Source organism: Rhamphochromis longiceps, linkage group LG11 (assembly GCF_057381845.1).
Source record: "Rhamphochromis longiceps isolate RC_006_pf linkage group LG11, R_longiceps_female_GT1.1, whole genome shotgun sequence".
NCBI classification, from domain to species: domain Eukaryota; kingdom Metazoa; phylum Chordata; class Actinopteri; order Cichliformes; family Cichlidae; genus Rhamphochromis; species Rhamphochromis longiceps.
In genome coordinates this window covers 9,140,495-9,163,392 of record NC_140567.1, presented here as the reverse complement: position 1 = coordinate 9,163,392, position 22,898 = coordinate 9,140,495, and the positions used below count along the sequence as shown (strand labels likewise).

General features: G+C 43.4%; 1 protein-coding gene across 2 annotated transcripts in view; it reads right to left on the bottom strand.

Annotated features, from left to right (window-relative positions):
* ptprub (protein tyrosine phosphatase receptor type Ub) overlaps positions 1-22,898 on the bottom strand; it is a 208,062-nt gene that overhangs the window by 125,345 nt on the left and 59,819 nt on the right. For both annotated transcript variants that reach the window (XM_085422202.1, XM_085422203.1), the window contains exon 2: positions 9,025-9,156. In XM_085422202.1, coding sequence (XP_085278328.1) covers positions 9,025-9,156 — 132 coding nt within the window. The remainder of the gene's footprint in view (positions 1-9,024; positions 9,157-22,898) is intronic.

The window sequence follows — 22,898 nt, the reverse complement described above, 5'->3', positions numbered from 1 at the left end:
TTTAGTGAGTATTGCTACACCATATATAGTGTCCTCAAATTACCCTGCAGTGCTCTGTAAAAGTAGTGCAGAACCAATAATCAAGCTTTTAAGACCATTATGAGTTGCACAGAAGGGAAAAAAAGGCAGACAGAAAAGAAAGTGCATCACAACATAAACTCAATCCAAGAACAGGTATTTAAACATCATTTGTAACACTTCCTTGTTCGAATCCTGGCCAGAGTTTGTCTGTGTGGAGTACTACAGCTTACTGCAAGTTCAGGTCTGACGGCACTAGCCATTTCAAATCCAATCTGAAGACCTACCTACCTATTTGTCAAGGCTTTCACATCTCTCTGACACCTCTTATTCTGTTTTAGCTATTGTGGTCTTTTATCTCATTGGATGTTGTTTGCATGTGCATGTGTATACATGTAACTTATGTTCACGTATGTGTGCTTGTGTGTGAATGTGTAAATTTTTGTATATGTATGTGCATATTTGCATGTACACATATTTTTCACAAACAGATATGGATGTCTTACAATGTTTTTGTATAATGTTTTCATCTTATCTATTTTAATTCTTTTCATTATATTATCCCTCTGTTCAGCACTTTGGCCAACACTTGGGTTACGTTCACACTGCAGGTCTTAATGCTCAATTCCGATTTTTTGATCAAATCCGATTTTTTTGTCTCCTCGTTCACACTACAAATAAAATGCGACAGCAAACGCGCTCTAGTGTGAACGCTCAAAGCGGCCCGCATGCGCAAAAGAAGATGTCACACACAACGCGCTCTGTTTAGACCAAGAACAAACAGTATTGTTTGACTGATGGCCGTTAATATAAAGACTTTGGACTTTACGTTTCCCAATTTTTGCTTTAAGTTATTTTGTTATTTACATAATAATGTAAATAACCTAATAATGATCCTTATTGCTGTTTAAGAGAGGAGCGGTGCTTCAAAGGATAGCTGCAGATTTCTGTCAGAATCTGCAGATTATACAGTACAAATAAAATGTTTACGTTGTCTTCCCAACAGTTTCACTGACATCTACACTGGATGGCTAGGAAGCGTTCGCGATGTCTTCTCGGGCGCTGATAATTGGCTTCAGTCTTGTGTCGGTGACGTAAAAGGCGGATTTAATGCGACTTGACCGTTCAAACAGCAGTCGCTTTCTAAAACATCGGATATGTATCGGATTCAGTACCACATACGAAAGTGACCCAGATCGGATTTGAAAATATCGGATTTGCGCCGTTCACACTGTCATAGCATGATCGGATATGGGTCGCATAGGGTCAAAAAAATCGGATTTGATGCGCTTTCGCCTGCAGTGTGAACGTAGCCTTGATGTCTTTTAAATGTGCTACCTGACTTGACTTCTGGGTCCAGACTCTGTTTCACGTCCCAAAGTCAAACAAACACTGTGGCATTACTGAGAGTTACAAACGGTCTAAATTCTTTCATCTTTAATAAAATGATCAGTGTGGTTGCTCTACCAGGTGTAACAATTAAGTTTAACATCCAAGCATTCACGAAAACGGAATTTATGAAATTTGAAGGAGTTAGAAGTTAGCATGAAGTTAGCTCGCTAGTTTCCATCTAAGCATCATATACCATGTTCTGACTGAGAGACTTCTGAAAAAATTCAAATGTACAGCTCTGCTTTCACTTCAGACATAAATTAAGACAGAAAACTAAACAGTTGTGACTTTTGTAGGGTTACTGAAGTTAGGCTAGCTGGTATATAATGATGTGCTACGTGGTGGCCAGCTACACAGCTAAGGTTAGCATAATATGAACACATTAGCACAGTGAAGCTGGAGGATGAAAGCTAACTTTTTTCCAATCGATAAAAGTTCACATGAGGGTTCCCAATGGTTAGGGACAAATGTAATTGCATGGCAGGATGCTATAAACGGACCAAACTTTAGTGAGTAGAACAACCGAGATAATCTATCCACAGGTTAGTAATTAAGATACCGCTTCATGGGCTGGGCTGTAGTTACCATCGTAAGGTTTTAAAAACTGAGCTTTAAAATGAATAGAGATGATAAAAACCAAGAGAGGCCGGCAGTGATCACTGACTGTTTTAGGGACATGTTCAGATTTAATAGAGCAAGATACAAAACATTAAAACAGGTTAAAAACACAACAGCCTTAATAAACACAAAGTAGTTTGGACCCGGAAGCAGGTTTCGTCACGTTATCACTTAAAGACTGGATTCCACAGTCTTCATGGATGTGAGATAGATGAAGTGCAAAGAATAAATTGTTATATGAATGCAGTAAAAAAAAAAATTACTGGTAGTCTAAAGCGCCATGAGTGGTCCATAAGACTAAAAAAATAAATGGGACTACATTACATTGTTAAAAGAGTAGGAAAAAATATCTAACTACTCAAGTGTGTCAAATACAAAAGTTACTGCAGCTGACACCCACATAGCCATTTTCAAAAGCTGTACTAATACACTCTTCAAGTGGCCGGTTATTTTATCTCACATGAGTTAAGGTGGTTCACCTAGAAAGTGTATTTAGCTACACCTCCAATTATATTATTTAAACTGCAACCTTGCACATAAAAGCCCTCTAGCTACCCCTCTAAAGTGACACTAATTAGACAGAAACCAGCCAAAGGGGGCTGAATTATCATGCCTTCCTATCATCTGGGTACCTGTGTGGGTGAGTGAAAAACAAAGAATTAAAAAAAAGACTGGTCACAGAGTATACTTCAGCTGGACTGCAGGCTTCAGTGATTGGCAAAATGTCTGCGTTTCCCAAATGTGTCTCTATCATTCACATTAATGAATCGCCCTTACCTTGTTGAGGAGGCATAAAGGGAGCAGCTGCTCGCTTCCCTGAATAGCAATTCAATTAATCGGCTATATTTTAAAAGCTTCTGTGTAGTTACAGCATTTTTGAGATGCTTTAAAAGGACACTGGGCTTTCAGACATTTATATTATACATCAGTGATCAATGAGTATGATGTCCTTTGCCTTGAGGTAATGAGTCTTAAGCAATTATCCCAGTGAGCCAGTAGCTCCCCTTCCAAGCCGCGGAAGGTTTTCTAGCAAATACCACAGTTGATTTCACTAATTATTTCCTGCCTCTCTGATTGAAGGTGTGTTAATTAGTAAAATCAGCTGGTGGAACGTTTGGCTGGAGTGAAACACGCAGAGTCTACCAGAAGACCGGACTCGTCTCCTTTAAAATGAAATGCTGTCCTCTGTAACCCTAGCCAAATGATAAATATGGCTGTGCAATGTTAAAAGGTTCCCCCCCAAACCCTTCAAGAACAAAAGATGCATCACCATCCCAGAAAACAAACAGCAGACTACTTTATCTCATCTCTGATTTCATTCATCATGACACAGTTTTAGCCTTGTAGGCGAGCCTTCTCTGTAAAGCTGATAAGTCACTTCGGCTATTGCGCGACATTTTTTTTTTTTTTTTATTAAGACTTACTCAGCTGTGACTTTGGCCTTCATATTTTTGCTCACCCTTTCAGGTCCGTCCTCAACTATTTTTCTCCCCAAAACAAAAACACACTGCAACACATCAGAAGGAAATTGTTCTCTTTTCAAAGAGGAAGGGGGAGGTCTAGCTTTGCAAACAAACAAATCCATCAGCTATTGGCATTTGAGATATCAAAAGTGACATAAACGAGCTGCGGACACAAAATTCTCCCGACTCTCGCGCAGGATTATTGGAGTCTGAATTACCTCTGGGACACCTTTACGTTTCACATTCACTCACTGTTTATGTTCATTTTCACTCACGGTTTGTTTAGGCTCAGGCATTAAACTACTCGTTTAAGGTGAGGCACGAAAACTGTAGGATTTGCAGAAACGCATCTGCAGGCTTTAGTATGCGCACAACCGCACGTCTCCAAAGACAAAAGAGTCAGAATGAAATTAAAGCTCCTACTGCACAGTTTCTGTCTCCCCTCTCCTCTCCCAGCAGAGGCGAAACAGGATACAGCAGCTAACCCTCTTACCTTCAGAGCCCCCTGGGCCTTCTAACAGCATGTAGTCAGTGGGAAATAATCTTACTAGAACACTGGTTTACCAAAACAGCCCAGATAGTTAGTGCTGATCCAGCACTCCAAGCCAAAACATTACCCACTCCAGAAGAACATCTGGGTCCATTCTTCTTCTTCTCACAACAACACACAAGGCTGAAGTGAGCTTGACTCGAGCACACAGAGCATAACATAAAATGCATGAAGATTACACAAACATGAATAATAATCAGTAACCATGAAATGTCTCCCACACATTGTTCGGATTAAGAAACGTACTTTAACGATATTAAACAAGTGTTAGCGTGACGACTTTAGATTTTACCCCCAGCATGCACTTCATCGCTGTAATGACATCTTGAACAAACAGTGTCCCATCACCGTAACTGATCAGTTATGCAACACCAAAAAATGCAGTTTTTGAACAAAATGACTGTCTTCAAATAAAAAGTTACTTTCGGCTGCTGCCGTATTCACATGGGGTAATCACCACAGCGGGTAGCTCCGCATGTTTGATTTAGCAGATTTTGAATACCGGATTCCCTTCATGATGCAACCCCAGAGGGATTTGTGTCTCCTCCAGGGATCAGACGGCTATCAGTTTAAAGTCAGCTACACCTAATGCAGTAAAACCAGTAATGAGTCGCTGGTTTTAAACTGGACTGATTAATCAGAAGATAAAAAAGAACATGAATAGAAAGCAGCTGTGTATTTTTTACACTTGCTTTCTCCTAAAACAGTCAAATAGTATCTGCATGATCGCTATGGAAGACTTTTCTCCACCTACAGCAAGGCAAAATACGCCTGAGGTAGAACCAGTAAGGATGGCTGGAAAGTTCTGATTTCTGGCTCACTCTGCCTCATCTTTTCACACATGCAGAAGGATCTCAGATCATTCTCAATGACACGCACCATAATGTGGAGCTGATCTGTAGTGTGGAGCTGAGGCCAAACAGAGGTGAGAGGAGACGGATAAAGACCAGAATGGCTGCCCAATAGAGGAAATCAGGCTGGAAATACAGGTGGATGCACATTTCACTGTATGAATTAGCTCTGTTCAGGTCATTACATTGTGTACACTGCTGCAGTAAGTACCAGCTGACCAGACTAACTCTACAACAATACTTAAAGCCATAGTTCATACAAGTCTCAACCTTTCTTTGACCTGAGGTCCAATCGAACTATAAAGTCTATTAAAGGTCTCTCGGGCATTTATGTCCAAGACTTCTGCACTACTAGCTAATAAAATAAGGTACACAGTCAATAAATTGACTCCGTAGCTTTTTGCAGTGTAGCAGAAACACGGAGACGGATTTAGACAGAAACAGGATCTTCAGTGGATGTGTGCTGCTGGAAAGAAAACATTTACAAAAAAGATGAGAGGAGCGCGAGGGATTAACATGCAAAGGATGGTGAGACTAAAGCGGCAGCATATTCAACACTTTGTTTTAGTACTGTCAAAGTTTTTCTGCGTGACTCAGCTGAAAACTGTCCCAAAAACTGCACATCCAAGAGACACTGGCTGGCCTGTACGGCTGCTGAGGCAGAAAGCGAGGAGGAAAGTTTGTGGGAAACATTTCAGCCCTTACAGTATGCCTCGCACTTGACTTGGGGGTGGGTGGGGCTGCCCTAATATCTGTATACATTTTTACATGATATAAAGTGTCCTACTGAAATATCACCGATACAATTCCTTTCTCTAACACACAATGACGAGACAAGCCCAGACATGTCTGAGAGTGAGAGCAGCTAGTTAGAAAAGTGTTCTCACTAAAGGTGGAAACAACAAACCTGTTTCAACAAACCTTGAGGCACAAAAGGACCGTTGAGTCTGCTATAAAGGCATGTAAGGAGGAGATGCTAGCAGCTGGTGATGCGTAACGCAAATGGAAACAAACGACTCCACCAGCATCACTGGAGCATTTGCCTGTTACACTTTGTATGACAGGAAGAGCAAACAGTGGACGGAAAGTAGCTTTAAGCAGCTGATTAAAAAGCTGAACCCACCATCATAGGCAGGAAACATTTTTTTATTTCAGTTTTATTATGCAACAACATTGTGCAGCTCCTAAACTTTACATATTTCACTTACTTTAGTTACCGTTAGACTAAAGCAGCTGTGTTGTAGTTTGACTTTCATGATTTCCATTCAAAACACTACGTAAGCTTCTTTTGCATTGACAGTTAACTTATGCTACGTCGCTATAATCCTCCTCCTGCTGCCACTTAGTTTTAATAGGTTCACATAATGACAGCAAACAGTTGGAAAAGAAAGATGGAAATTAATTTTATCTGCACTAATAAATGCTGCCGTCTATAAGTTGCAATCACAGATCTTGTTTCTTTTTCTACACTATCAGAAATATCTTTATCGTAATATTCCTCAAAATATCGGTGATATTACTTTGAGGCTACAGAAAAACGCCACGTTTACATGGATGTCATGAAAGACATGAGGCTCTTCGCTTTTGCATTACACACCTGAAACTCTGACATCCCTGTCACGCTGTATTTTGACTGTAGTAGCAGGTTTTGATAACAGTGATCAGAAAATGCTGATTTGGAGCAGAGTCTTACAAATGAAATGCTAAGAAATGGCGTGTTATTCAAGGTGTTAACCAGCTGAGGTATTTTATTTTTTTTAAATGCAGCCACAAGGATCAATTATCCACCCTTTCTGTTGTTTTTTTCTTGAAGCCTCTTAGTCACCACTGGCACATTCCTTAAACAAAGGAACTCTTAAGTATTCACATTCTGAGTGAGGAATCCAGGGTCTGCATTCAGTTTTTCACCCTTCTTTCCAAAAATGACCCTGTACTTGTTAGAGCTTTGTAATGGCCTATGAGGTGCCCCATACTTTTTGCTCTACTTTGCCTGCTTCACACAATTTTCTCATCCAAGGACACTTTGGCATGTGGACCGAGGGAGCTGGCAATCACTCACTTCACTTCCAGGTGAACAAGGAAAGCTAGATACATCACCATTAGCTGTTTTTAACCCCATTTAATGGATTTTCGCTTAAGGCAACCCTGATACAGTATAATGAATATTGCAGCAGCCCCATAACTTTTCAAGCTTAATGAATCTGGCTTTCAGAAAATGAGGTACACTTGACATGCAAACACATTCTTCTCGTACAAGGTTATCATCCTGCACGCCTCACTTGTTCATTTAAACAAAAGCAAAAGAACGAAAGATTATCAAAAATCAGCCAGAAATCTCAACTCTAATTCCAAATAAAGTAAGATGTGATAAAAAAAAAAAAAGGACCAGTCTTGTTAAGACCTCACTGCGCTCTTTCTTCCTTTTTCTTTTTGTTTTGTAAGACTATTTTGTCTTTCATGGGAGCAGTAGTCTCTAATTTCTCCTGGGAGCCACAAGCTGCTGCTATCTCAGCTGTGTTTACTAATCTTCCCTCGACACCAATTTCTCAGCCCCGCAAAGTTAATACTGGTCCAATGTAAATAGCCTTATCTCATAAACTCTTGTTATTCCCCCCACCTTAGCTGCCCAATGTGATACATGGTTAGAAGTCAACACAAGGGGATTAAGTCAGAGAGGAGGAGAAAAAGACAAAAACTTCCTGTGCCTGTATCTGCGGTAAGATTATCCACCTTAAATAACACAGCAGAGAAAATGTCAAGTTATAACACAATGAAGAAACGCTGCTGTCAATATACAGTGACAACATTTAGGAGAGGAACATGAATAATACACGGGTTCTTGTGCAGGGCTGAAGGATGAGCGTCTAAGAAATGAGACAGAATTTGTCTCCTGGTCGACGGATCGATAGTGGACTGACGCTCACAGCCGTCGTGTGCAGATTACGCTACCTGCCTCATTCCACCTGTGCAGGTCTGTTCCACTGATGGCTCTGGATTGTTGTAAATGCCATGGCAGTAAGTTTTAATTAAACCCGAAGGGAAAAGAATTAATAATCTCATTGCCTGCTGTGAACTGGATGGCGGCTGCAGGCAGATTCTCGCTCGAATGCTGATGATGTGTGGCTGAATGAAGAGTGATTTGGGATTAAATGTGAGATTTATCGAGTTCAGAAGTGTATTTGGATAACCACCTGCAGACAAGAAGTGATTTTAATGCTTTAAATCAAAACCACAAGTACCCGGCTTTTAAATTACCCCTGCAGGGTGTTTTTGACCGTTTTCAAAGGCTACTTGAGTTGATAGTTTCCAAACGGACAGAATGTTCCCTGAAGCCTGCATTTATTTCTTTTTAGATGATGTATCTGATTGTATCCTATCTTGTCATCTCTCCATCTGTTCCTCTTAGCTGCCCCGTCTTTATGTCTACCGAATTAGCTCTGTTCTACCAACAAATCATACCAGTGCTTTCTTTGAGGCTTAAAGAAACGGTTCCTCCTATTTAGTGTGCAAGTGCTCTCCCCATCCTCTTGTAAAAGGAACACTTAAATGTACGTCTGTGTCATGGATTTGTTGCATTCTCATTACCATATCATACACTGATTGATTTGTTAAACCCGAGGGAGGTCAATTTCTTAATCATATTCCAAGTTTTCCCCCAGTAGAAGTAGTTTACCGGAGAGAGCACTGCAGCCACTGGTATTTTATGCTGAGAAGCTGAAACAGCAATCTTCTCTTTGTCAGATCCCTGTAGGTATTTGTTAATGCAGAGATGGAGGAGCGCCTTATAAACTATGCATGCCATCACCCTCTGGCAACCACCAGTGGAGAAGATGATGGCAGGGAAATGCTGGTTTCCATTAGTCCTGTGAGGCTGGTTAACATAAAATTATCCTTGGGGTTAGCAGGAAGCAGATAAAACCAGGGTGAGGGCTTCATTAAATTTGATGCATAACGGACACAGGACATTTTTAAAGGCCGATAATGCCAGCCACATTAATACAAACAAGTCTATGTATTTCCCAGACATGAAAACAGGGCGCCTGTGTCCCATGCACGCTCGTGTGCCGTGTTTCAGTGTCTAAAAAAACTACAAAGTAAAGAGGACAGGGAACCATGAGCACAGAGTACTCACCCTTCAGCAGGTCAGAGTTGGCAGAAGGTGAACTCTGTGTCCTAAACAACAGCCAGTCAAAGTCATCCTCCTCTCCTTGGGTGAAGTCACACAGATTAGGGTCTGAATCCTCTTCGAACGTGCAGCCAGCAGCTAAAAGGTGAGAGGAAAACGTCAACTCAGTGACAGAAACAAAGTACATCAAGACAGATTCACCTCAAAGGTTAAAACTCCACACAGGTTAATACATAATTTTCTACTTTCATTGAAATCAACAGCCTATTTAGTGTTGAAGATGAATAAGAAAACAATAAACTAGATATTTGTTTAAGAAGCCATAACTAGAGAATGCAGCGGTTATTGTTTCAGCTTTAGTGTCATGGTAATTTTATGAGTCACAACTTAATGTGACCTGTTTTTTAAATTCCCCCCGGGACTTCTTCCTTTTATGGAAACTGGGAAAAACAAACACAGCTTCACAATGTCTTCCTCCTACATCTTCCAATCTTAGCTGCCAGCCACAACTAGATGTGCATCAAAGCCACACTCACCACCTCTCGACGCTTTCTGGCCAAATAAATAGCCTCAGCTCAGTGTTGATGCGAATGCCAACGACACAGCCCTGGTTTCAAGTAATAACTTAGGTGTAACAAATTGGTACAATAACTGTAACAGGGATTGCAACCTGTGTCTCTCCTAGAGTCGTTTTTTCACCCATAACAATTAGTTCAGTTCAGTTCAGTTCATTTTTATTTCAAACATTTCAAACATGTGCCTTCACAATCATTACAAAATATCATTCCATTATTTGTTTGAAAAGGAGTAGGCTGAAGTATTTACTTATTTGTCCCTACCCCAAAGATGTTTCACTGTGAATGCTACATTATTTGTGCTAAAATTCAATAAAGTGATCAAACAACACTGTTGTAGCAATTTGCAGACAAACTGCTGTCAGAAATCAACAATGTGACCACCAGTCACATTTTAATGCAGGCTCAACCCCATGTCGTTCTCAGTGTGCATTTCAAGCACACCAACTTGTTCTAATATGAATAAATTCTCTCCAACCAAACCAACAATAAGCCCGAGCCATGTGAGCGATAATTACCTCAAACTCGCACAAAAAGAAACAAAGCCTGGCAAAAGCAATGATTACCCCTGAATCTGAGGCGAAATACCCCTCCCATAAAGCATTGACAAACAAGACTACACATCCTAAAGCCCTTTCACAAAGGCATATACAAATAGCAATAACATTTGCAGAAAGCAGCCACTCTGGGGAATGTAGTGATTATAATAATACCTCACAACCTGCCATTCTATGCGCCAAAAAGCAAATTTTTTCAAATTATATTTAATAGCTATGGCTTTAATGGCCCTTGGGTCCAGAATAATGTGCTTCAGTTGTTGCTCTCTGCATCTGTTGCCATATTTCACATTAGTCCATCGGCATGAGAATTACACTCTAACAGTGGGCAGTTTGAACTGCTCAGTCATAAGACCAGAGGTTGTGTCAGTACTAATTGGAGCAGGACAGCACGAAACAGTCACGCTAATGACAGGAATAACCACAAGCAGGTTCTGAAGGTGACCCCTGTGATATACAACTTTATTGCTGCTCTTTTTTCTCTAATCCTCAATTTTGAAAAATGGCTTCAGTATGACAGGCTGCAGAGAAAAACACATGCAGACTTTCTGTAGTGAGGAATCATAACTCTGTTACTATTGTGACCGCTCCAGTTGTTATAGTTAGTTAGTTATAGGGCAAATAATATTGTAGCATCTGATTTTTATTTTATCCTGTGGTTTCTGGGTGTGTGTGGGTGATTTTCAATGCTGTAGTGCAAATAATCAAATCAGAGGCTGACTGACTGTCACATCGAGGGCATTGATCCCACAACAGTGGAGATGACACTACTTGGGGGGGTTGATCAGATCAGTGCCATTCCAGCTTTTCATTAAATCTAAAAGCACTCCTGTTTCAGAGTGAAAACTACCATTTAATAAATAAAAAAGAAACTAGATTCAAAGCATCGCAGGACTTGCCCCAAAAAACCTAGAAATATTCCTGCTGTGTATCAACAGCTTGTCTGATAATTGACAGATCAGAGTTCCTTACAAAGGTGAGATGCACAGCTCTTTCTTGCAGCTTGTCGAACTGCAGCTACAACTCGAGGCTGCTGTTGGTGGCATCCTGCAGTTGTGAAGGTCGTCTCTAAAGAAATTACACTCACGGTCTGTTGGCTTTGCAAGTGATGGTACATCTGCTGTGATGGGCTGCTAGAGAGGAGCGACCACTCTCCCGAGTGAAAAGATCATCCCTAACGTGACATCATTGACGAGTTAAAACTTGTGCTCCATGATGATGTAGACCACATTACAGATCTGAGTCATTTTCACATACTTATTTGCTCTAAAAGTCTACTGTTGTAAATGGAGCAGAGGGTACTTCAACATGTATGAAAAGCAGAAAAGGTTTAGCATCAAAGCAGTCTTTTGTATATTTTTTACAGCATAATATATTATTTTAATTGACAGCATGTTGTGCTGTTTAAATTTGAGCTTACTGCATATTAAGTACTGAAATTAAATGGCACAAGTAGGCAAAGAGCACAGAAGGGGGTTTCATTCTGGCACGCTAAACTGCTGACTGGATCATCTGTGTCTGAAGAGGAAAACATGAGACTAAGCATAGTGCACATAACAATTTCATTAAAAAAAATTATAATATCCTTGTATTGTAGGGCAGCACGGTGGCACAGTGGTTAGGGCTATTGCCTCACAGCAAGATGGTCCTGTGCTCGACTTCACCATCTGGCCAGAGTCCTTCTGTGTGCAGTTTGTATGTGGTCCGGTATGCACTTAGTGGGTTAGGTTAGTTGATGATTCTAAATTGCCACCCAACAATATGACTGTGAGTGCAAATGGTTGCAGACTGACAGGTCGTCAGTCTGCAACCTGTCTGCGACCTGTCCGCCTCCTGCCCTATGACACTTGGGATAAGATAGATGTCATGTTGACAGCGTAAAAAATAGCCTATTCTAACAGACTTCAGAGTATATAGGACCATTCTGATTCCTGAACTATTTTTGCAAAAATAAATAAATAGAATGGAAATGAACAGATTTCCCGTTTCCTGGCTTAGATAAGGGAATATCTGATTTAAAAACAAAAATCAGGTTAAGGCACTAAAACTAAATTAAAGTTAACCCGCTGACTAATTTAGCAACTCAATCCTCTTCTCTTTCTTCCTGCCATGTGGCAAGCACCTCACAAAGGCAAAACAAATGTCCCAAACTACACTTGAAAACAGACAAAAACAACATTAACCATATAAAGCCACACTAGCAGCCATATAGTGGCATATTGAGACAAATAGATGCTTTGACGGACATGCTAACCTGCTTAAAGTACCATCCAGCCTTCTGATTTATAAAATTGTGTGTTGCTGCTGTCTTGTTTCAAAGGTTACCACCAGTCCAATTTATTGAACTGCGGCACAAACAAACACTTAGGGTGCCCTTGCCTACGGCCAGCCTATTACAATATCGCTACAGCCTTCACTGATTGTATGATAGCACAGGAGCACATTTACAATCATGTAAGCTTGGTCCATTGGGTGACGGTAGCAGCCAACCAGGAGAGGTGGGAGTGTGTGCATCACCCTCTGGGTTTGATTTATTGCCCCATGCTGGGCTGTTACTGCACAGATCTGCTGCTGAGGCCAGGGGTTAATTGTCCCGCACTGGGGTCTATTTCTAATAGAACAGCCAGAGATATGGGACCTGACACATCCAAACGCTGGCACTATATTATTCCCCGCTGCTTCAGTAAATGAAGCACACAGACTCCTCCCTACAAAAGTCTCGGAGAAGGAAGCCAAGATCTGAGGCCAGAGCTACCCGGGAATGTCATCTCCTTTAGAGCACACTGGGAGAGATCCAGCTCATCTATCATGACAAGCACTCTCCCTCCGCTGCTCCTTCTGGAGGACCGATGGATGTGCGGGGTGTCAGTGGCCATTTTTTACCTGAATAATTACAGCATAATTTAGTGCACTGACCAGTGCATAGCTAGACACCGCCAAGGTTTGGTGGCTGAGAAAAAAGACTCATTTAAGAGCTTGAGCCACTGTTCATCCTGTTGTTGGCTGATGTATGTATTTGGCAACATAAAATGAGATGTTACTACTTCTTGGATAAACACTTTCTAGGAATGACACAAATGAATAGAATAAATCAAGATAGACGACAACGTCCAGTCTCAGTGTTGAGGCTTTCCATTTTTATTACAAAGGAAGTGGCTGATCTGCTGTCAGCCCCTTCTTCTCTCAGCATTTGCAGCTTGCAGAACCAGCAATAAGGCTTTTTCTAAAAGATTTTCTTATGAATCTTCCATGTTTTTTATCGTAATCCCAATAATGTAAATTTTAAATGCATATTTAAATTCATAATAATTATTTATTTACTTGCCAAATCAAATCAAATGTTTTACTTTTTTGAAATCTGACCAGCCAACACCAGTCAACTGCTTGTTAAGGCAAATATCTAATCAGCCTGTCACACGGCATCAACTCAGTGTGTTTAGGCATTCAGACATGTTCAAGATGACCTGTTGAAGTTCAAACCAAGCATGCAAATGGGGATTTTCCAAGCGCAATCGTCTCTCGAATGCACAGAGTGGTCAGAAAAAGAAAGAAAGCTCAAAAAAGGAAACAGAGGCTACAATTCACCCCAACAGAAAACTTGAAAAATTGGCATCCATAATACTTTCTATCATTAGCTCAGGCTGGTTGTGACGATAATGGTGTGGAGGATATTTTCTTAGCACACTTTAGACCAGTTAGTACCAACTACATATCATTTAAATACCACGGCCAACTTATGGATTGTTGCTGAACATGTCCATCCCTTTATGACCACAGTACCCATTATCTGAACACACCATGTCACAGAGGACACAACATCGCAAACTGGTTTCTTGAACACGACAATGAGTTGAGCACCCATTGTATTCAAATCGCTTACACAGTCACCAGATCTCAATCCAATAGAGCACCTTTGGGTTGCAGCAGAACAGGAGATGCACATCGCAAACGTGCAGCTGACAAATCTGCTGCAACTGCATCAATGTGGACTAAAACCTCTAAGGAATGTTTCCATCATAAAGAGTTAAGACAGTTTTGAAGACATATGGGGTTCAACCTAATACTAGCAAGTGCATGCTATATTTTAGGTATATCATTTGTAGAGCAAATGTCAGCCGTGATGAACTAGTTTTCAGGATTTAATACCAGTAGAAAACATAGTGGAACTGCTCAGTGGTGCTAAATCATCACTCTGTGGTTCTCTACATACAGCACAGCTGTGAACTGATGGGAGGGTCTGACCAATCGGGTGGTGATTTATAGACTAAAGTGAAAACGATTTGTGTCACTTTTTGGTTTCATCTCTTTGTTTAACACTAATCTCAGTATTTACTGTAGTTTACGCTTGATCTCCACAGATTAAGCCACAAATAAATAAATACATAACCTCTCTGACTTGACAGAAAACAGAACTAGCTTCAGATTTACACCGAGGAAGTGAGGAGCCGGGTTCTGTCAGAAGACGTATGTAGTGTGTCCTCCATCATTTCATACGGACATAAAAGAAGGTGAAAACTGGTTTGCAAGACTCTCCAATTTGGCACAGCATTCGGGCTGATACGTAAAAAATCTTCCCCAGCTTTATGTGAGCAGTAAATCATGTCTATGAGTCTCTCTCTGCTCATATCAGCAGTTAGTGTCACATGTAGCTCTTCATATTAGATTTGGTATCTCGCCCTCTGTTTACTTGTATAATCCCCCGCCTTGCTATCTAATTAGAGTGTCGCTGTGCACGGTGAATATTGTCAGAATCTCTGCTTATCCCTTTATTTGCATACGTTTTAGGCATAACATCGCTGGCCTAAGCTTCTTTAAAGGTACCGCTACTCTGACAAACTTTTCACTTGAATAAATCATAATCAGAAACACAAGCAGAAGAGAGTCCTTCCTGAGCCACAGAATACCTAAGAGTTAAACTGTTGTTGGTATTTCAAGACCGTTAAACGATCAGTGGACAGCCATCAAAGTGAAATCTTAAAGTGTACGCCCTCTCTTTTCTAATATTTCAAAGAAGAAGAATGACACACTTTTGAAACAAGAAAGTAATCCTTTGATCTGAAACACTGCAGCTAATCTTTTCGCTCCTTCCGAGATTCCGTACAGAGAGTGAGCAGAATAAAAACTGCAGATTCCAAAAGGGCAGTGTTTGTACAGATTGTAAATTAGCAGCACTTGTTTGAGTACCAAATTGCCATATCGACCACTCACAGAGGCAGTAAAAATCTGTATGGGAGAACATTGGGGTAAATTAGCTCAAGTAATGTCATTCGGTTGGGTATATAGCCACATGACAAAAATTCTGGGACTCTTGACAACAGCTCAAAGGCGGCACAGAAATCCTTAACATTTTTAATCCTTTAATCCATGTCATAAGACCCCTGACCAGGTCTGAACCGCAGAGTCCTACCTGTGGCTCAGACTTGCAAAAGATTATAAAATATAACTATGCTAGGAAGTGAAAGAAATGCTAATAAATAGCATATTTTCTTTCAGAAAACAATAGACTGTGTTTATGGATAAAATGAGGCGACTGCAATGCTATGATACAGGCTTCATCACTGATGTGCAGCAAACAGCCAAATATCTGAAGGTGAAATTTGAGATTTGCACAGTATATCATCATATCACCCATACCTGCATGCACTATTAAATAAGTGGAAAAGTAAATGGAGCAATCATAAAGGAATATACACATTATGTGTCATAATGTGCTCTGTTACGTTCTGTGAGGCTGTGGGAGTGTGTGGGTGGGGTGTTTGCCCACTCTCCCCGCCTCCACCCCTCTTGCCACTCCTACCCCTCTCTGTCTCTCTCACTCTCCTCTCTCCCCAGGACACAGCTGCTGCTGATTAGCCTCGTTTGCCACCTGACTCCAGTCAGCAATCATCCTCTGAGGCTATTTAAACTGGGGATGAGCTGTGAGCAGTGTGGCTTTTTCCTCGGTGGCTCTACGCGGTTCTGTGCTAGATTTTGGACAGACAGCCTCTTTCTGACCAGTGAGCAGACGGGCTTGTGGGCCCTGAGAGTGTCTCCCCGTGGTGGGGAGTAGGGTAGGAAGTGTGGGAAGTGCCTCCTTTTTTATTGTGTTTGTTTGGTAGTCCTCCTGCCTTTCGTGGCTGCGAGCGTTTTCTTTGTTTCTTTGGCGTTATTGGTAAGACGGCGTTGCCGGCCCTTTAAGTTAATGTTAACCTGTACCATTTTGTAATAAAGTTTTATTGATGCAGAACAACTCTGTTTGTTTTCCTTTTTCATTCTGATTCCGGACTCATTTGTTACTGGTCCCCTCTCTCACATGCCTAGACCCCTTCGGGGGGAACGTAACAATGTGGGGGCTCGTCCGGGATATGAATGGAAGGAACAACAATTGAGTTTTAGTGAGTTGTTTGCCGGTGGCTTGTTTAGTTATATGGTATCTGCTGCGCTCTCTCTCCAGTTAGCAAAGGGGAGTGTCTAGCTGAGCGTAAGCTCCTCCTTCAGGCACTCATTTTTTATTTTTCCTTTATTATTTTCGGAGTAATCCCGGGTGGGGATTAGTTCCCTGTCGGGGGTAGGCTTGTCGGTGCTTTGTGCACTTGATGCTTAGCCTTTAAAGTTGCCTCGAGCCTGGTACACTCCAGAAGCTAACTAGGCTAAGATTTTAGTAGGCAGGTCTGGGGAGAGGGTCGGCGGTACTTTTATTTATTGGTTAACCTCTGGCCACACTTTTCCCGCCTGTTTTCTCATTTGTGTATTGGAGGTGGTGCTTCTTTGTTGTTATTGTTAGCCTCAGGTAGTTTTTTGTTTTTAGAGTTGATGGCTACCTTTGATATTGCCGTGTTTAATAAAAACCCCTCGCTTGTCCAACTGGACGCCTGTAGGAAGAGGGATTTGCATGAGGTGGCATCAGGTTATAGCATTTCTGTTTTCACAGCTCTGCGTAAGGCTGAGCTGAAAGCTGCTCTTGTGGCTGGCTTGGTGGAGAAAGGGTGGCCTTGCCAGTATCTGCCAGTCCACTTGAGCATGGTGCAGCGTCTCAGCCTGTTCCGCAGGCATCAGCTCAAGCTGTAGGTCCATTGGTGTCGACACCTGTTGGTCAGGGGCTGCCTGTGGACAAACCCATGACATTGCCTCGCTTCGAACCCCTCTCCATTGAATCAAGTGAAGGCTCGAAGCAGGATGCTAAGCTCCGTGTACGCCTGGCTCGTCTCCAGTTAGAGAAGGAGGACCGTGAGAGGGAGTTCCAGCTAAAGAAAGAGCTGGAGCTTAGGCGTTTAGACGCAGAGCTTGCTAGAGCCAGAGAGGTCGAATTGAGGAAGGTGGAGGTGGAGGCAGAGACAGCTGTGAGGTTGCGACAGCTGGAACTCCGGCAGGTTTCCCTTCCTCCGACCGCCTCCATTCGTCAGGCGGACACCCCGTTTGACGTAGGGAAAAACAGTCGTCTGGTTCCGATGTTCCGTGACACTGAGGTCGACAGCTACTTCGAGTCGTTTGAACGAATAGCCACGGCCTTGCACTGGCCACGGGATTCATGGGCCATTTTGCTCCAATGTAAGCTGGCGGGTAAGGCTCAAGAAGTTTGTTCCTCGTTGTCAGCTGAGGACAGCTTGGACTATGACAAGCTGAAAAGGGCTATCCTGCTGGCCTATGAGCTGGTCCCAGAAGCCTATAGGCAGCGTTTCCGGGGGTTGAGAAGAGGTCAGGGTCAGTCCTATCTTGATTTCGCCAGGGAAAAAGGTGTTCTTTTCGATCGGTGGTGTGCGGCCTGCAAAGCCACTGACCTGGCTTCGATCCGGGAACTAATGCTCATAGAGGAATTTAAGAACTGCATTGCTGAGCGCATCGCGGTATATATTAATGAACAGAAGGTTTCCTCGCTACAGCAGGCTGCGACGCTGGCTGATGAGTTCGCGCTCGTCCATAAAACCAGTGTCAGTAGGTATGACCGGCGCGATGCCCCAGTGAAGGCTAGCGAGGTGCCAGTTGCACAGCACCCAAAGAGTGAGGTACTTGTGTTTCGTCCCAAGGCAGACCGAAAGTGTTTTTTCTGTTTTAAGTCTGGCCACCTGATCGCAGATTGTGAAGCTTACAGACGGAAACAATCAGTCTCGTCTTCACGTAAACCAAAAGGGGTTGGGCTGATTAAAACCATGCCTCCTGTCAGTAGGCCCCCTTCCCCTGAGACCCCGGATGAGTGTTTTAAGCCTTTCATTTTTAAGGGGATAGTTTCGCTTTCTGGTAAGACCGAGGATAAGCGTGAAGTGACCATTCTGCGTGATACTGGTGGCTCACAGTCCCTCATACTAGCTAGTGTGCTTGAATTTAATGAGAAGTCTGACTGTGACTCTAGCATCATTGTAAGAGGTGTTGGGATGAGTTTTGTGCCTGCTCCCCTCCATCGTATCTGGGTACAGAGTGAGCTGGTGAGTGGTTTCTTCTCAGTGGGTGTGCGGCCTTCTCTCCCGATTAATGGGGTGGATTTTATAATGGGAAATGATATCGCGGGTGGGAAAGTTTACCCTACCCCTGAGGTGACCAACAATCCTGTTATAGAGCCTGTGTTAGATGCCCTCAGCCTGCAGCACCCGGATGTGTTCCCGGTGAGCGTTCTGACTCGTTCACGTGCCCAGCAACAAGGTGGGGGGGTTGATTTGTCAGATTCAGTGATCGGCTCTATTCTAGAGAAGGATGTGATGCCCTGCACCGATGAGGGAGATAATGGAGCCTTAGAGTTAGCTCACAGTGTGGTTGAGCCAGCTCCTGTGTCTGGAGCTCCTTTTCTGCTCACCCGGGAAGCACTTGTGAAGGCTCAGAAAGAAGACCCTTCATTAGTTCAGTGTTTTACCGCAGCAGCTCAGGATAAGGGAGGTGAGGGGAGCAAGAGGCAGACATTTTTCGTTTGGGAAGGTTTATTGATGCGCAAGTGGACCCCAAGGCCTGGAGAAGACTGGAGCGTAGTGCGGCAGTTGGTGGTTCCGACCAGTCTGCGGTGGCATGTGCTGCAGTTAGCACATGATCACGCATGGTCAGGTCATTTGGGTGTCACTAAAACATATGACCGTATACTGCAGCATTTCTTTTGGCCGGCAATGAAAGCAGATGTAGTGCAGTTTTGTAACACCTGTCACACTTGCCAGCTTGTGGGTAAACCGAACCAGGCGGTGCCCCCCGCCCCCCTACGTCCTATCCCTGCTGTCGGTGAACCTTTTGAGCATATCCTGGTAGACTGTGTTGGCCCCTTACCAAAGACGCGGGCAGGGAATCAGTTCTTGTTAACCATAATGTGTGTGTCCACTCGATACCCAGAGGCGATTCCTCTGCGGAAAATCACGACAGCAAGCATTACCAAAGCACTAGTCAAATTCTTTACCACCTTTGGCCTCCCGAAAACCGTGCAGACAGATCAGGGTACCAATTTCATGTCCAGGGATTTTAATCGGACTCTACGGTCCCTTGGAGTTTCTCATTCTGTGTCTAGTGCTTACCACCCAGAGTCACAAGGTGCACTGGAGCGGTGGCATCAAACTCTCAAGGCGATGTTGAGTAAGTATTGCCACGACACCGGAAAAAGCTGGGATGACGGGGTCCCGTTTGTATTGTTCGCTATACGTGATGTGAAGCAGGAGTCTTTGGGGTTCAGCCCAGCTACCCTGGTGTTTGGACACGACGTGCGGGGTCCGCTAAAGGTGTTGAAGGAGAGTTTTCTCAGTGGTTGTGTGCCTAAAACTACTGTGATGGAGTTTGTAAAAACATGCAAGGACAGGTGGCAACGGGCTACTTTGTTAGCAAAAGAGGCTCTCTGTGTATCCCAGGCAAACATGAAAAAACGATGTGATCAAAAAGCAGTGGAAAGACAGTTCCAGCCTGGGGACAAAGTTCTTGTGTTGTTGCCCGTGCCCAGTTCTGCCCTCATGGCTCATTTCTCAGGCCCCTATGTGATAGTGAAAAAAGTGTCTGACACCAACTATATTCTCAACACCCCAGAACGCAGAAGGAAGACTCGCCTATGCCATGTCAACATGTTGAAACCATACCATACCAGAGACACCAGCATGACAGAATCATCAGACACTGCTGGGACGGCTGTCCCCGGTTCAGTCCCTGTTGCCCTGCTAAGTGTTGAAGTTAAGGGTGATGATGATCTGGGTACCCTTTCTGAGGGACAGCAATGTGGGCGGTTGTCAAATTCTGTTTTTTTTTTTAGCTAAGGCCGAGGCCAACCTATCTCACCTTCCTCCGTCCCAGTGTAAAGAGGTACTTGACTTGCTGCACTCCTACCTGTCTCTTTTTAGTGACGTACCCTCGCGTACCCACGTTTGTGAGCATGACATTGACGTTGGAGACGCAGTCCCAATCAAGCAGCATGCATATCGTTGCCCCTTCGCCAAACGTGAGGTCATGAAAGAAGAAGTTGAGTACTTAGCAGAAAACGGCTTGGCACAACCTAGTTGTAGCCCCTGGAGCTCCCCATGTCTACTAACACCTAAGTCTGATGGCACACCCCGTTTCTGCACAGATTATCGGAAGGTAAACGCTGTAACGGTCTCTGACTCTTTTCCGCTCCCTCGTATGGAAGACTGCATTGACAGCATCGGCCCTGCCAAATTCATCACCAAACTCGATCTCCTTAAAGGCTACTGGCAGGTGCCTCTCACTCCCAGAGCTTCAGAGATTTCTGCATTTGTCACCCCTGACCACTTCATGCAATACACAGTAATGGCCTTTGGCATGAAAAATGCCCCAGCTACTTTTCAACGACTGATGCAGTTGGTGTTGGGAGATGTGCCCCAGTGCAATGTGTATCTAGATGACGTGGTGCTATACACAGACACATGGGCAGATCATATGTCCCTTCTGAGGACAGTGTTTCAGCGGCTAGCCGAGGCCTCGTTGACCCTCGATCTCGCTAAGTGTGAGTTTGGTAAGGCAACCGTCACTTACCTAGGTAAGCAGGTGGGGTTTGGGCAGGTCCGCCCAGTGGAGGCGAAGGTTGCTGCAATCCTGGACTACCCGAGTCCAGCCACCAGACGGGAACTAAGGCAGTTCCTAGGGATGACCGGATATTACCGGTGTTTCTGTAAGAACTTTTCTGTGGTCGTGACCCCGCTAACCAAACTGTGTAGCCCAAAGGTGCCTTTTGAATGGTCAGTTGAATGCCAGCATGCCTTTGAGTTGGCAAAATCTCTTCTGTGCAGCACCCCTGTATTGGCAGCTCCAAACTTCTCTCGCCCCTTTAAGCTAGAGGTCGATGCCAGTGCCACCGGAGCCGGGGCAGTCCTGCTGCAGGATGATGAGGAAGGTGTGTGCCATCCGGTCTGTTATTTCTCTGCAAAGTTCAAACCCCATCAACTGAACTACTCTACCATAGAGAAGGAAGCCTTAGCTCTGCTTCTAGCTCTGCAGCACTTTGAAGTGTATGTGGGCTCCAGCGCTTCCCCGGTGACCGTGTTCACAGACCACAACCCCCTTGTTTTTCTGAACCGGATGTACAATCACAACCAGCGACTGATGCGCTGGGCACTCCTGGCCCAGGATTACAATCTGATGATCATACACAAGAAAGGTACTGACAATATAGTGGCTGATGCACTCTCACGCAGCTCGCAATAGGTTGCTGTTGTTGTTGTTGTTGTTGTTGTTTTGGTAGGGCTTCAATGTAAGGGGGGGGGAATGTTACGTTCTGTGAGGCTGTGGGAGTGTGTGGGTGGGGTGTTTGCCCACTCTCCCCGCCTCCACCCCTCTTGCCACTCCTACCCCTCTCTGTCTCTCTCACTCTCCTCTCTCCCCAGGACACAGCTGCTGCTGATTAGCCTCGTTTGTCACCTGACTCCAGTCAGCAATCATCCTCTGAGGCTATTTAAACTGGGGATGAGCTGTGAGCAGTGTGGCTTTTTCCTCGGTGGCTCTACGCGGTTCTGTGCTAGATTTTGGACAGACAGCCTCTTTCTGACCAGTGAGCAGACGGGCTTGTGGGCCCTGAGAGTGTCTCCCCGTGGTGGGGAGTAGGGTAGGAAGTGTGGGAAGTGCCTCCTTTTTTATTGTGTTTGTTTGGTAGTCCTCCTGCCTTTCGTGGCTGCGAGCGTTTTCTTTGTTTCTTTGGCGTTATTGGTAAGACGGCGTTGCCGGCCCTTTAAGTTAATGTTAACCTGTACCATTTTGTAATAAAGTTTTATTGATGCAGAACAACTCTGTTTGTTTTCCTTTTTCATTCTGATTCCGGACTCATTTGTTACTGGTCCCCTCTCTCACATGCCTAGACCCCTATATAGCCACATGACAAAAATTCTGGGACTCTTGACAACAGCTCAAAGGCGGCACAGAAATCCTTAACATTTTTAATCCTTTAATCCATGTCATAAGACCCCTGACCAGGTCTGAACCGCAGAGTCCTACCTGTGGCTCAGACTTGCAAAAGATTATAAAATATAACTATGCTAGGAAGTGAAAGAAATGCTAATAAATAGCATATTTTCTTTCAGAAAACAATAGACTGTGTTTATGGATAAAATGAGGCGACTGCAATGCTATGATACAGGCTTCATCACTGATGTGCAGCAAACAGCCAAATATCTGAAGGTGAAATTTGAGATTTGCACAGTATATCATCATATCACCCATACCTGCATGCACTATTAAATAAGTGGAAAAGTAAATGGAGCAATCATAAAGGAATATACACATTATGTGTCATAATGTGCTCTCTGTCCACTTTAGCAAGTCTATAAATGACTCGTGTAGCTCACAAATGGATTATTGCCAGCAGAGTTTTTCG